At 36.7% G+C, this 13805-nt stretch overlaps 1 protein-coding gene across 5 annotated transcripts in view; it reads left to right on the top strand.

Moving 5' to 3' along the window:
- ARID4B (AT-rich interaction domain 4B) overlaps positions 1–13805 on the top strand; it is a 142354-nt gene that overhangs the window by 104178 nt on the left and 24371 nt on the right. For all 5 annotated transcript variants that reach the window (XR_013332009.1, XM_077751722.1, XM_077751724.1 and 2 more), the window contains one exon: positions 12952–13036. Coding sequence is in view for 4 of the 5 variants with exons in the window: in XM_077751722.1 (XP_077607848.1) it covers positions 12952–13036 (85 nt within the window). In the remaining variant the exon portion in view is untranslated. The remainder of the gene's footprint in view (positions 1–12951; positions 13037–13805) is intronic.

Below are 13805 nucleotides of genomic sequence, written 5' to 3'. Positions count from 1 at the left end.
CATTTTGTGTTGTCCTATTGTGGCAGTAGAAAGCTCTAGAAGCCTGTCTAATCTGATTACCTTTCTTAGAGAAAAGTGTAAATCTGATCCATTCTGAAGCTTGGAAGAAAATAATAATTTAAGTCATAAGGAAATGTTGAGAAGTTTTGTTTGGGACTCATTCTTCGTTATTTCTAACCAGCAAGTTTGGAATTTTAAGAATACTATTAATCAGTGTTGTCCCGTAACAAGCTTTTCCAGATAATCAGTTTTAACACCACGTGTAGTTTATCCTTTTGTCTATTGGCTCTTATGCTCTCTCTGTGGTGCATGATTTTCCTCACCTGAAGGACTGGTGATCATTAATAGATCATGTTCAAAGGAAGATACTGGAGATCTCAAATACAGCTGCTGTAAGAATATTTTGCCCAGTTTTTGACATTTAATCATTTTGATCTTACTAAATGATCTTATTAATATAAATGTCGAGGTAGTTCCATTTATGCCTAGAATGTACATGTTGAATATGTTAGTTTAAAATTAGGAAGGAAAAATTGAATCAGGAAAAATTAATAATTACTGAGTAATGCTCACAAGAGAGATAAGAGCCACATCATCTTTTACCTCCCCTCCTCTTTCAGTTCTTCTGTCCTTAATTATTTTGCTAGTGTATATAATGAGGCAGTTTTTCTAGTGGCCTTTATTAAATGCTTTATATTTTGTGATAGATAAAACTTGCATCATATCAGGGCTTGATTATTTTCTATAGTTTGATTAAACAGAGAAGAGGCTTAGTTAAGTGTGAGAATTGAGACATTCATACAATTATTCTGCAAGTAGGACACAGCTTTCTGTTTGTTTAAGAAAAGACTGAGTGAAGGAAAGAGTCCTCTTTCCATAGGAACACTTGGATTTTAGAGGCCAGAAACAGAATGTCAGTAATTTAGCTTTGAAATTGGTGGGGGTTGGGGATGGTAAGGGAAGACTTTAAATTGAGACCTTCAAGTTTTTAATAATATAGAAAAGAAAATGAGACCTAGATCAACAAGACAAGCTTATGTCAATGAGAAGGATGCCGTCTGCTCCTCCACACCTCAAGTGTTTGTGTGGTCTGAACTTTCAAAAGAAGAAAACTAACCAACTTGATGAAGACCTGTAGAGTGGATCTCGTCATACTCCAGCAGCATAGAGAAAGCTGTTCTTCCGTAGATTAGCAGTTAATTTTCTTACAGTCAGTTTAATAGCATTCCTATTTCTCTTCTGCAGTAATAAGCAGAATCTCTTATTGATGAATAAGCAATAATTATGATTTTGCTGCTCCTGCATGTCTGAAGCTAATCTAATGAGGACTACAACAAATCCTCATCGGTTCTCCAACTATGCTCCTGTTATTTCGGGGATCTTCAGCTTGATCTTTGAATTTACACTTATGAGATATGAAATTAGACATGAAGATTTATGCATGAAGGTTTATGAAAATAGTTTTATCTTCAGTGGCAGTCATTCATTACTGTAGCCATTTAGGAAACTTTATATGGAGCTGTTTATGTGAGTTTTGTTTGCTCTGAAAGGTCACTTTCCAGTAAACAAATTTTTCTTAAGGAAAATAAGAGTATCTTAGTTTAAAAAATACTATTTTTCTGGTAATTTCTGCATTTTTCCTTTTTTCTAAAATGCTGTGTAAACCTTTATAATAGCATAATTTTCACTTGTACCCTTCTTTCACAATTGAAAAGTGTTAATTTTTTGTTACACAAAAGGATAGTGTTTGGGCCAATTTATTCTTTAGTACCACAACGAAAAGAAATGACACATTTTTACAGGCTTACATCAGATTTACTGGAAATAGCTAGAACTCTGGATCTTAAACCACATAATGGCTTATAAATGGCATAATACTGCTACAGAATTTGTCCGATGTGTGACAATATAAAAATATTGTCTAACACAGTAGACTTCACTAGGTTGCCATGTGCTTGGAGGAAGTCAGCGCTTCTTTATGAATTGTTTTTGACTCTTCTAAAAATACCATCCAATCTAGAAAACTGGAGAAATCTATAAAAGTAGAAAGACAACTAGTAATATTGTTCTATGTTCTCTTTTAGTCTTTTAAAAGACTTTATACATTTTTAAAAATTATAGTCACCCTTCAGTAATTTTTCATAGTAGGCTTTCTGTTTTCTCTTAGTGATGTTAGTATTTTATAGAAGTTTTTAGTATCATTAGCTAATCGATCCCTTTCATTCTCAAGTTTCTAAGTCATGCCATAAACGTCAGATTGATTTTTGAAAATAAAGTTGCACTTTGAAATTCAGCTGCTATAATCTCTGTTGTGTGTGTTGGGCTTATCTTTGTTCATTTACACAGCCAAGGGTGTTAACAGCTTTCTGGACGACTTGGCTTGGGATTTAAAATACATCAATATATTATTATGTATTGAAGCTGATTTGTTTTTTCTCCATTTCCAGTTTGGCTTTCAATAATAAAGGGGTTGGGAATTTGGTTAGAGAAATTTTTTTTTATATTGAGCCTCATCAACTACATTAAAAGGACACCCCCAAGTAAAAGAGAAAGGGAAAAGCAGCACTAAAATTTCAGCTGTAAAGCTCCTAATTAGCAAATTAGTTCTCCATTTTCTACGTTATAGAAACCCGAAGATAAGATATATTATATTTAAATATATTACTGGAAATAAAAATGTGTTTCATTTAAAAAATATTTTGTCTCTTGGGCTCCTGAGTGGCCCAGTTGTTTAAGCGTCTGACTTCAGCTCAGGTCATGATCTCACCTTCCAAGAGTTTGAGCCCCGCGTCGGGCTCTGTGCTGACAGCTCAGAGCCTGGAGCCTGCTTCTGATTCTGTGTCTCCCTCTCTCTCTGCCCCCCCCTGCTCGCACTCTCTCTCTCTCTCTCTCTCAAAAATAAAAGCATAAAAAAATTAAAAAAATATTTGTCTCTCGAAGCAAATTGGCTCCTCCTTTGAAGAGAAGGGGATTGGAGGAAAACTACTAAAAAGCTCTCACAGATGGATTCAAACCCAATTTGTGCTAACATTCAGCTGCTTTTTAACAAACAATTTATTCCTTTATTTGGCGTCTATGAGTTCAGTATCCTGTGCAAAGTACTGTGCTTGGACTGAGATACAAAGAAATGGTTCCCGTTAAGGTGTTGATTGTCCAGGCAAGGGAACTACCCCACCAGGATTTAAAACCCATCCACTCCACTCACCCCTTCCTCCTAAGGCCCTCAGCCCTGCGCTTGGGTTGCTTACCTTCAGTCACCCCTTATAGTCTCTCTTGACCGCCAGTGCTCCTCCGTGGCTCGTGTGTTGCTTTGTAATCCTCGCTTGATAGAACTGGATCTCCCCCTCGTGCTCCCGGCCTGCACCGTGCAGCTCACCCTGGCTGGAGAAGGCAAAACCACTTGGTTTAAATTCATGGCTGTGACCCTCAAGTGACCACAATATGTCCCTCTTCCGTCCTCTCTCTCACGTTCTCCGAAGATTATTTTATACTGTTTCTTATCTCCTCGGATGCCCAGGATCTCTTCCCCAGCCCTGCTTCATAACCTCACTGAAAAGTTGAAATGAGAGAGAATTGCTGCAGACTTCTGCATCCACCCTCTTACCTGCAGCCCCTGCCGCGCTCTGCGCCTCGTCTGGGTTAGTCGTCAGAGGACGGGCACACTGCTCTCTAAAGCCCGTCTTCTGATTGCTGGCCTTCTTACCTAAATCAGAGACAGGGGCCCAGAAATTCTCCTGTTCTTCTCTCCCTCTCTCTCTCCCTCATCAGTTTCTCACTCTGTTCTAACTCACTGATGTCTGGACCTACAGTCGTTTCCCCCGTCTCCAAACTCACGTGACCTTCCCCCTGCTTTTCCTGCTGTGCCATTTCTCCGCTTTATTTCCATCCAGCAAGACTGTTTGAGTTTACACTTGCCAGCTGGCTTCTCTCCTGTTGTTTGGTGTAAACCCACTCCAGTAAGCCTTTTGCCCCGTGTCACACCTCCAAAACTGTCACCACTGGCCCTCATCTTAACTGAATTCCATCCTTATTTCTTGACCTCTTGTTACTTGCCTCATCAGCGGTATTTGCCCCTACTGATTGCTGCTTCTGTGACACCGTTCGCTCGTGTCCTACTGCTAGTTTTTCTTCTTTTCCTTTTCTGCCGTTCCTCACTCATCTTTTGGCTCTTCTTGTCTTTGTGTGTTTTCTTGCTTATGAATGTGCCCTTCTTTTATCCTCGGATAACCATTTTAACTTGTTTACATTATATTCCTATTTTTCCAGTCCTAATTTCAATCCCTTTTCTGATACTGAATTTTTCTGAATTATTTCTTGGAACCAGAGGGTTTTGACCTTCTGGAATATAGCTTCCACCTAGGACTGTGGGTGAAAAAAAATTTTTTTTCATTGTTTACGCTTTGTGCATCAGGACCACATTACTTCCCATTACAAAAGTGCTTTTAATTTTAAAACATGAAAAACAATCCCAATTTCATATTCATTCCATTAATATTCCTTACCACTTCTAGAAAAGTAGATGCCTGTAAGTAGCAGACAAATATTGAACTAAATTGGACCTCCTGACAACAAAACAGCAGTACAGCAGGAGTTAAAATCCAGATCAAAGGGACTAGTCTATACCTATAGAATTTAGACACACTTGGGGGATTGGGACAGATGTGGCCTGGCTCCCTCACTCTCTCATGTATGGGAACTTCATTTACATGAGGAACTGTCGCGCTGTCTCCCACAAGGGCTGTACCATTTTACATTCGTACCAGAATTGCATTAGGGTTCTGGTTTCTCCAAATCATCACCAACATTTGTTATTTTCTGTTTCTAAAGAATGGTTATTATAGCTAACTTAGTATCCTATTTGGTTTTGATCTGCATGTTTATAATGACTAGTAACACGTACTTATTGGGTATTTGTGTGTCTTTGGGGAAATGTCTCTTGAAGCCCTTTGCTCCTTTCTGAAGTGTTTTTGTTGTTGAGTTGTAGGCATTCTTCATATGTTCTATACATTAATCCTTTCTCAGATGCATGGCTTGCAGATATTTTCTCCCATCCTGTGAACCCACAGAATTATCTTTTCACTCTCTTGATACTGTCTTTTGATGTACAAAAGTTTTAAATTTTGATAAAGTCCAAATTCATCCATTATTTTCTTTGTTGCCCATGCTTTCGATGGTGTATCCTAGAATACATCACCAAATGCAGTGCTGTGAAAATTTTCATGTTTTCGTCTAAGAATTTTATACTTTTAGTTCTTTTTTTTTAAATGTTTGTTTAGTTTTGAGAGAGAGAGAGCATGAGTGGTGGAGGGGCAGGGAGAGAGGGGGACAAGATCGGAAGCAGGCTGTGCCGACAGCAGAGGGGGACCCATGTGGGACTTGAACCCATCAACCGCGAGATAACAACCTGAGCTGAAGTCAGATGCTTAACTGAATGAGCCACTCAGGTGCCCCTATACTTTTAGTTCTAATACTTTAATTTTTGATCCATTTTAATTTTTATAAAAGTATGTATGATAGTTTTTATGATTTCTTTTTGTCATATGAAGAGCCCATCTCCTAATTAGCAGCCAAAATGGGGTTGAGAGTGAGACTAAAATGAATGTGATGGGAAATACTCCTGATCTGTAACTCTCCTTCTACTCTGTCTCCTTTTGTTCCTTTATAAGAATTTATAAGAATTTTTATGTCACTTCAAATTAATTTCTCTCATATTCCTCTTCCTTCCATCTTCAGAGTGTTTTACATCCTTTTTTTTTTTTTCTTCTTTTACTTCCACGTCATCTGATCCCTGCCATACTTTGATTGGGTATGCCATCGGACTTAGGAATGGTGATAAGAGAGTACAGAGTTGTTCTATTCCTGGGCTTTAAAACAATTATTCTGGTAATGACAGGAAAGCAAAACACTCCTGAAAGTTTACTGCTATAGTGTGCAAATTAAAGAATTATAAATGAGGAGCATTTGACAGGGGTTTCCAAGTGAATATCAGCAAACTTGTTTTAGAACCCGGGAGGGAACATTGCTCCATCTTTTTTTTTTTTTTTTTTTAAGTTTATTTATTTTGAGAGAGTGAGAGATTGCACATGCCTGTAGGGGAGGGGCAGAGAGACAGAGAGAGAATCCCAACCAGGCTCCATGCGGTCCAGGCCTTCCAGGTCCCTTCACATGTTCTTCCTCCTGTGTCCCATTCCCTCGTCATCTTTTCCAAACTCTCACTTCCCTAACCCTCTGTCACAGTCCCCCCAGCCTATTCACTTATGTTTATGCTGTAAAGCATATTAAAACTAAAAAGTACCATGGCAGTCAAAGGGCTGTGTTACCACTCATGTGAAAAATTCTTGTGCAGTATGCAAATGCTTTGTATCATCAGTCGTACATGTAGAGAAAATGAAAATAAAGTTTAAAAGCAGTGAATAAAATGAACATAAAAATATTTTTACTTTAAAATAAGACTTTTGAGTTGACTCTAGTTTCTGAGTGCAAGTGAAAATAAATATTTCCTTCATGAAAAAAGATTAGTAGCTTGGCTGTTTTGCACTCATAAGGGCTTTCTTTCTTTGTGTATTCAACTTAGAGTGTTTACTGAGTTGGACCTGTTCCATTCAGTAGTTTTTGTAGATTGGCAGGCATGTTTAAGGTGAAATGTAAATGTGGACCTGTACATTTGGTGGTTTTGTAGATTGGTAGGTACATCAGTATAGTTTCCTAACTGTGCATAACTCCTAATCCTCTAAATATATCACATGTTAAAAAAGTAAATTTTTAAGGTACTTTTAAAAGTCAGTATCTGTGTCACAAAATACAGTGAGTGCCGCAATTGTTAACCATGTGTTGTGATCTCCATAAGCCTGATAAACCTGTGATGTGTTCTTAACATTACATACTACATCTGCCTAAAGACCTATACCTTTTTTCACTTTAAAGACTTAAACTTTTTGGGAAAACCAATCAATATAGTTACTTACACCATGCACTTGGGCTGTTTGTGTCAAATATTAATATGATTATGCTATAATATTCAAGTTATTGTCATTATGTTCTTTTTCATGGTGAACACCATTCCTGTGTCTTTGATGTGGATTTAACAAGAACTGTTACATGATGTGGAACTATGAAATGTTAATAGCATGCTTAGAATTTTATTTTTTCAATAATATAATGCTTTTATTTTTGTTTTATCTTAAGTACATGACAGAAAGCATTAAATTGTGTCCAGTGGGCCTTTCATGAATTTTGATTTAGATATTCTCTCAGATTAAAAATATATGTGTAAATTGAGATTATTATAGAAAACTCATAAAGTAGGTCAGTATCGATACAGTAGCTTATAGTTTATAATTAATAAGTATTGCTGTTTTTCATATGATTTGGTCTCATTTCCTATTACAGCGTCATACTTTTTTTCCTATAATTTTTTACTCTAACCATTCAGAGGGAAAATCTTTCCTTGTAAGATTGCCTAAATTTCCACTTTAGATGTGAGATTTTTAAAACTCGAGTTTGTTATATGACACGGATTAACGTTTTGTGTATAGATAGGCAAGATATAAAATACACATCATTCAGCAGTTATTAAAGGAGTCTGTTCATTACAGAGAAAAAAATACAGATGATTTTAAATTTTTCCTAAATTAATGCTTGGTTCTTAGGTTTTGTCTTTTTTATAACTGTGTACATATTTCAAATAGTGAGCTTTTAAATATTACGGCAGTTTGGTTTTGCTTGTGAAATTATTTTTAAAATAACTTTATTCTGCATGTAATTATTTTATAGTTTAATCTCTAAGGTTATGTCTTTTGGGATGTGTTAATACACACTGATAATATTTCTTTGAAAGTGGTTTGGTTGGGTTTAAGAAGAACCCAAATCGAAATTGACATGGGCAACAGTAACCATTTTGGTTTCTCATATCTGGTTGATTAATATTCTTTTCCATTTTTATTATTGCTAAGTGATTTCTTAGACGATTTGCCAACACATCCAAACAAAAATCAGAAAGCTGATTTCTCTGGTGAGAGCAAGTACATTATGGTCTCTGAATGGTTCCTTCTAGCTCTGTATGAATATTTTAATTCAGCAATTAAAAAAATGCAAATCTCTATGTGGCTGTTTTGGAAGGTTTGTATTGGTACTTCTGTAATTACCGCTTAGGGTCATGTTCTCTGTTACGCTGTCAGCTCCTGGGGAAAGAAGCTGCACTGCACTCATTCTTGAATGCCTGGTGCGTAGCACAGAACCCATCACATCGTAGGTTTCTAAGAAGTCTTTATCAGATGAGTAAGCCCCCTGGGTACTTTCAGTCTGGAGTTTCATCTAATTTTTTACTTCTGGGATCATCTGGTCCAGCTCCTTCATTTTGTACAGGTCAGAGAGCAGACCTTAAAGGAATTGCTCATGCATCTCTTCTTTCATGTTCGTTCCATTAGTTGAATATTTGATGATCTCAGTAGAAATATCTTCTGAGATATGCCACGCATGTGTTTTTGAAATATTTTCCTTAATATTCTAGTTAAATATCAGATGAGATACCTGTGTAGATGTCATGCATTAATTACAGTGAATTGATAATTGGAAAAGTATGGTCTAATTACTGACAGACTTTATTTTCCAATTCAGTAATTTTTTAAGTTCAGTATTTTTATTATTTGTTTCAGTATTTGTTTTTCTTCATTTTTCAATATTTACTTTTAAGTGGAAAAATTCAGTAATCCTCTTTTCTTTGTGCCATGGCAAACTATATGTCATTTTGTCACAGAAAGGGCAGTTACTATCTTGTGATCCTAATTCCTAAAGGTAATGTCTAATTGAAGGCAGGACAGTTTATATCAATAATGCAGACCATTGGTTTGCTTGATGTTCTCCTAGGACTCTATTTGGATCCAGAGCTTCAAGTCACTTTGTAGGCCCACTGGTTAGCCTCGTTTCTCTCCCGGTTCTCAAACAACATTGTCACTAAACATGATAGCTCACGGCTACAGGCCTACCAACCTTGAAGAGAAGTCTAGGTATTTAATGATAAAAAGCGGTTTCTCTGAAGATCTGTTAGCCTATATATCTGTTAAGTAGTGTTCTTCCAATGCAGTGGGGAGACTGCATCAAAATATGTGCTCTTGATTCCCTCTGTGCACCTTAAAGCAGAATCAAGAGTATTGGAGAGCCCCGGACCCATGTAGCCAAGGGAAGGACAGCATGTTTGTGTATTTGAGGATGTCTGAGAAAAGGACCAGAAAAATTAAATTCTTTTAATTCTTTTCAATTAAAAGAATACATTTCACTTAGTTATTAAGATTCTTATATTCTTTAAGAATGTACTTTGAGGGATGAATGGCTGTCTTACTTGATATGATACCCTAAGGAGAAATTGAGACCTATTTTACAGTCTTCTGTTTCTTAGCTGCAATTTGCTGCTCTTTGACCCTTCCAGTAATTGCAGTTATTATGGTATTGAAGATACTTGAATTTGAGCTGAATTTTCTCATTTTCTCTCTTCAGTGACTTTCTTAATTATGCGTATAGCAAATGTGGAGTCTTTTTAAAATATATATTAAATATACAGGATTAAAAGTCATCGTTTACATAGAATAAACAACAACTTCTTGTAGTTCTGAACTAAATGCTCTTCATTCAAGTTCCTATTCTTGGTGTTTGATAGGGAATCAGTGTCTTGACCCACTAATATTACCTCCTTTATTTAAATGAACTGGCATTAGTAAAATAAAAATTAAGTTGGCCTCTTTCTTACATAAGTTAGTGTCTGTAGGAAATGTTGTGGGGTTTTTTGGGGGGCACCAGTTTTTTTTCTCCCTCATGACTTTATGTATCTCTCCTTCCTGTTCTTTTAAGTCCTCTGTGTAGGAAACAGGACACTTGAATGACACTCTGAGTGATTACATAAAGGGGGAAGGAACATTTCTCATGTTTAAAATACAATGATCAGTTTATTCTCTGATATTTTTTTTCCCTTGTATGATTAATCAAGCAACTAAAGTGCTATTTAGAGCATCATTAAGTTTTGAAGGATTGGCCTGGGTTAACGTTTATGTCTGCAATCTCAGCTTCCATTTGGTATGGGCTTTGGAATTTGAAAGCAGTCTCTTAACCAAAATCCCCTAATGCGGCTTTTCCTAACGCTGGTCTGTTACTCGTCTCTGTGCTTTTTCTGAATGGGCCCTGGCGTGCCCTCAACCACTGTTCTGGTATTGACCAGAACATCTTCAGAGGCTGTCCCTTTTCCATTTTTCTCCTACTTTCTACCAAGTGCTTTTCTTGCAAGCCTATTGCTTGCAAAGTCCATTTTCTTCCATGGTCGGAGTTTTCTGTGAAATAAATTCATTGATTTTTAAGGTATGATCTAGTTCTAGAGGCTGTTAATTATAATAGCAATAATAATATTGTGTCACTACATTTTATAAAAATAGAGAATAAATCTGGTGGAGTAAAGAAAAAATCTACAAGAATAGTGTCTGAACAGGGGAATGCCTGAGCAGACAAAAAGTACTGAGAAAGTAGAACAGCAAAGAGGCAAATAATGAAGGAGAAATGATATTAGCTAATACTTACAGGACTGTAAGTTACCATGGAATTACTTCAGTAGGAAGCGTGTCTAAAGAATTTTCTCAGGCATCTCCTAAAGCCATACAGAATATTCATTCTTAAAACAAAACTGTCATCCAAAATAGTAAGACCATAGTGTTTAATTACTATGGTTCAGATATTTTAGAAGTGTGTGCAGTTTATTTCATCTAATTCCAGAATTTTTTTGTTTTGTTTTCTGCCTGGCCCAACAATCTTTCCACATCCAAACTCATGACTTTAAGTTCTTCTGATAGTCAGTCCTTTTACAGCATTTACTTTGTAATTGGGTGGAGGAGAAGGTGATTTACCAGATAGCATCTGTAAACTGATGGGGCTTATGCTGTGGGCACCAGCTTGTACCAAGGGGGTAGCCGTTGTTTTGTTTTTGTATATGTTTCTTCTACCCTGTTCCTAAGAGAATTTAAGTAACATCCATTATCTCTGAGTCATAAAGAAATCTTCCTCTATCACAGTGAACATTTTAACTATGGAAACAATAACTGTTTTTTTTTTTTTTTTCTTGTTTGATGTATTTGGTGCTCCATGTAACATATACAAATATACGATATCACGGTGGTGATCCTAAGTGGAAAGCTCCTATTTTGCCCTAATTTGAAATATAATTCATGTCAAAAACCCAAGTTGAATAGCATAGTGTTTTTACTGGCAGTAAAAATGTCTGTACTGCACAACTAACTGCATAACACACAGTCTTCACTTAAGAAAGCTAAAACTGCTTTATCTGTGTTTAGCTCATGTGCTGTTACATAGAACCATCATGAGCTACCTTTACTTATTTCATAAGAAGACAGAAGGCTTGTTTTCTTTTAAACAAAGTACACAGCAATGACTTCCATAACTATATCCAAATCAGAGCAACTTCTGGGAGTTTACATTCAACTTTGCTGAGGGCAGAGATATTTTCTGTTTATTTTCCACCTCCACTCCAATTTTGGGAGAGCTAAATTGCTTTCATCTCAAGCATAATGCAATTTTCAGTATTCCTGGGCAGGTTGAAAGTACTGCAAATATTTAGGTAGGTGCTCCTGTGCCAGTATAAATACCCAAAGGAGTGTGTTAAGTAGAATAATAATATTTGTTTAAAAAATTTTCAAAGTACTTATCATATATTTGATTCTCAAAAACTGTGTGATAGGCAGTTTTGTTTTATTTTTTTAATACAGTCTTATTTGATATAGATTACATGAAGTCTGGTGTTGAGAATGGCTTGGCCAGGGCCACATAACTAGCCAGCAGGGATTGTGTAAAGACTTTTCTAGAACTCACTCTGTCCTTCCTTATTCTCTCTAATTATTATGGCCCTCAACAGCTTCCAGCAGATACAGACGTAATCCTTGCGTGGGATGGTAGCCTCAGCTTTACCACAGCCAGTAGTTTGCCCAGCCAGGGTATCTGCCCAAGAGTGGTTCCAGGCATACTTTCCGGACCGACTCTAGAACGGGGTATAATTTATTAGTCAGGTAATGGCCCAAGTCATTTACTTCCTGACTCAGGGCCTTTATTACTTCATTTAGTGCCTCGAATAATGAGGACAATTTAATTTAAAAGCTCATTTTCAGTTGTTCATGTCCTAGAGTTAAAAACGTCAGTGAGTTTTCCATTTTCCATGATAAACGTATGTAACTTTTGAACATAAAAAGAGGTTGTTTTTAATGTTTCTTCTTCCTGAGTTTTTATAAAAGTAAACTGCCATTCTTTTTTGTTTTAAACAAATAGCTGTTTTGCAGTCAGTAGTAAGTTGCACCCTGTGAAACTCACGCAGGGTGTCAACACTGAGTGGACAGAGCTGTTAACTCTTGGCTGCCTGTCCGTGTAGGAAGAAGCATCTCAGAATACTGAAAAACTTGGCCGAGTAATGCTTTCCTAGTGTTTTATGAGAAGGTTTTTTTTTTTCTAGGTGATTTTGCATTGTCCGTAAGTTACAATATTATGCTCTTCTACCACATGATGTCATTAAGAGCATATTACCCTGGCTTCCTGATGTGTCTAGGAAAAAACCAAAAACGAATCAGTCTACTTGCTGCTTCAAAACAAAAACACATAGAAAATATTGTGGTTTCTTTACAAACAAGTTTGGTTTCTCTTTGGTGTAGAGAGTCAGGAGTGCCAGTTTAGACCTCAGGAGGTCTTTCTGATCTTGTCTCAGCCAGTACTGACATTATGTCCTTGGGTAGATCACTTGATCTCTCTTTCTGGGCCTTGGTAGCTTTATTCATTGAACCAGGAAGTTGAACTAAATGGTCTCCAAGGTCCTTTCCTGTTCTAAAAGGTTATGATTCTTTTTATGAATTTTTCTTGACTATGGCATAGTTTTGTGATGTTTTGCATATTTATATTAATTTCCTTTAATTTTAGATATGATGAGTGGATTAAAGCAGATAAAATAGTAAGACCTGCTGATAAAAACGTGCCAAAGATAAAACATCGGAAGAAAATAAAGGTGAGTGCTTTTTGCTAAATGTACTTTTTTTTCTGCGTGATAGATGTTAATTAATTTTCCTCTGAAATGATGCCTTCAGTGTGTGCATCCGTGTTAATAGAAACGGAAGTACTCTCTTAAAATAGCGAGTTTACCAAATGCTTGATTTGGGTACAGTCAATATTGTCACCTTATGGAAAGGTATTTTGGAAACAGTACTAAATGATCTTTGAGGCTTTTGTAGTTCTGATATTGTGTAAGGCCACCCAGCCAGATTTCACTTATTTCAGTCCCTTTGTGCCCCCTCAGCTCCAGCTAGGAGCCACAAAACAGCATGGCTGGGAGCCTGGCTTAGTGCAAGGGCTGTAAACTATTCGGAGGAAGAAAAGGAGGTATCTGAAGGCAGAGGAAAGCCTGTTTGTACCCGCTCTTTTTCTCCTCGTCTTGAGTTGACTGTATTAGCAGTAGCTTAGGGTGTGTTCACAAGACCCTGTGAGCCACACGGTAGATGGGCCATGGAGACTCTGTTAATGAGTTTGTATGGAAATTAATGTTACTTTTCTGTATGATAGATTTATATATTCTAAAACTAAATCTTTTAACTGTTTTATTGGAAAGCCGACTATTAATTTTTAAAATATTTTTCTTTTTAGTGGCCTTTTTATACTTCGAATGATTGAGGTGCTTGATGGTTCTTCTGAAATTCAGTCTTCATAGTCACAGTGAAGAGCTGTTATTTTCCTGCTACTGGCCCCAAATAGTGCAAGCTTTCCCCCCAAGTGATTACTCT

The sequence above is a fragment of the Crocuta crocuta genome, unplaced genomic scaffold (genome assembly GCF_008692635.1).
Source record: "Crocuta crocuta isolate KB4526 unplaced genomic scaffold, BGI_CrCroc_1.0 scaffold59-1, whole genome shotgun sequence".
In the NCBI taxonomy this organism is placed as follows: Eukaryota; Metazoa; Chordata; class Mammalia; order Carnivora; family Hyaenidae; genus Crocuta; species Crocuta crocuta.
This window is presented reverse-complemented; position numbering and strand designations above follow the sequence as displayed.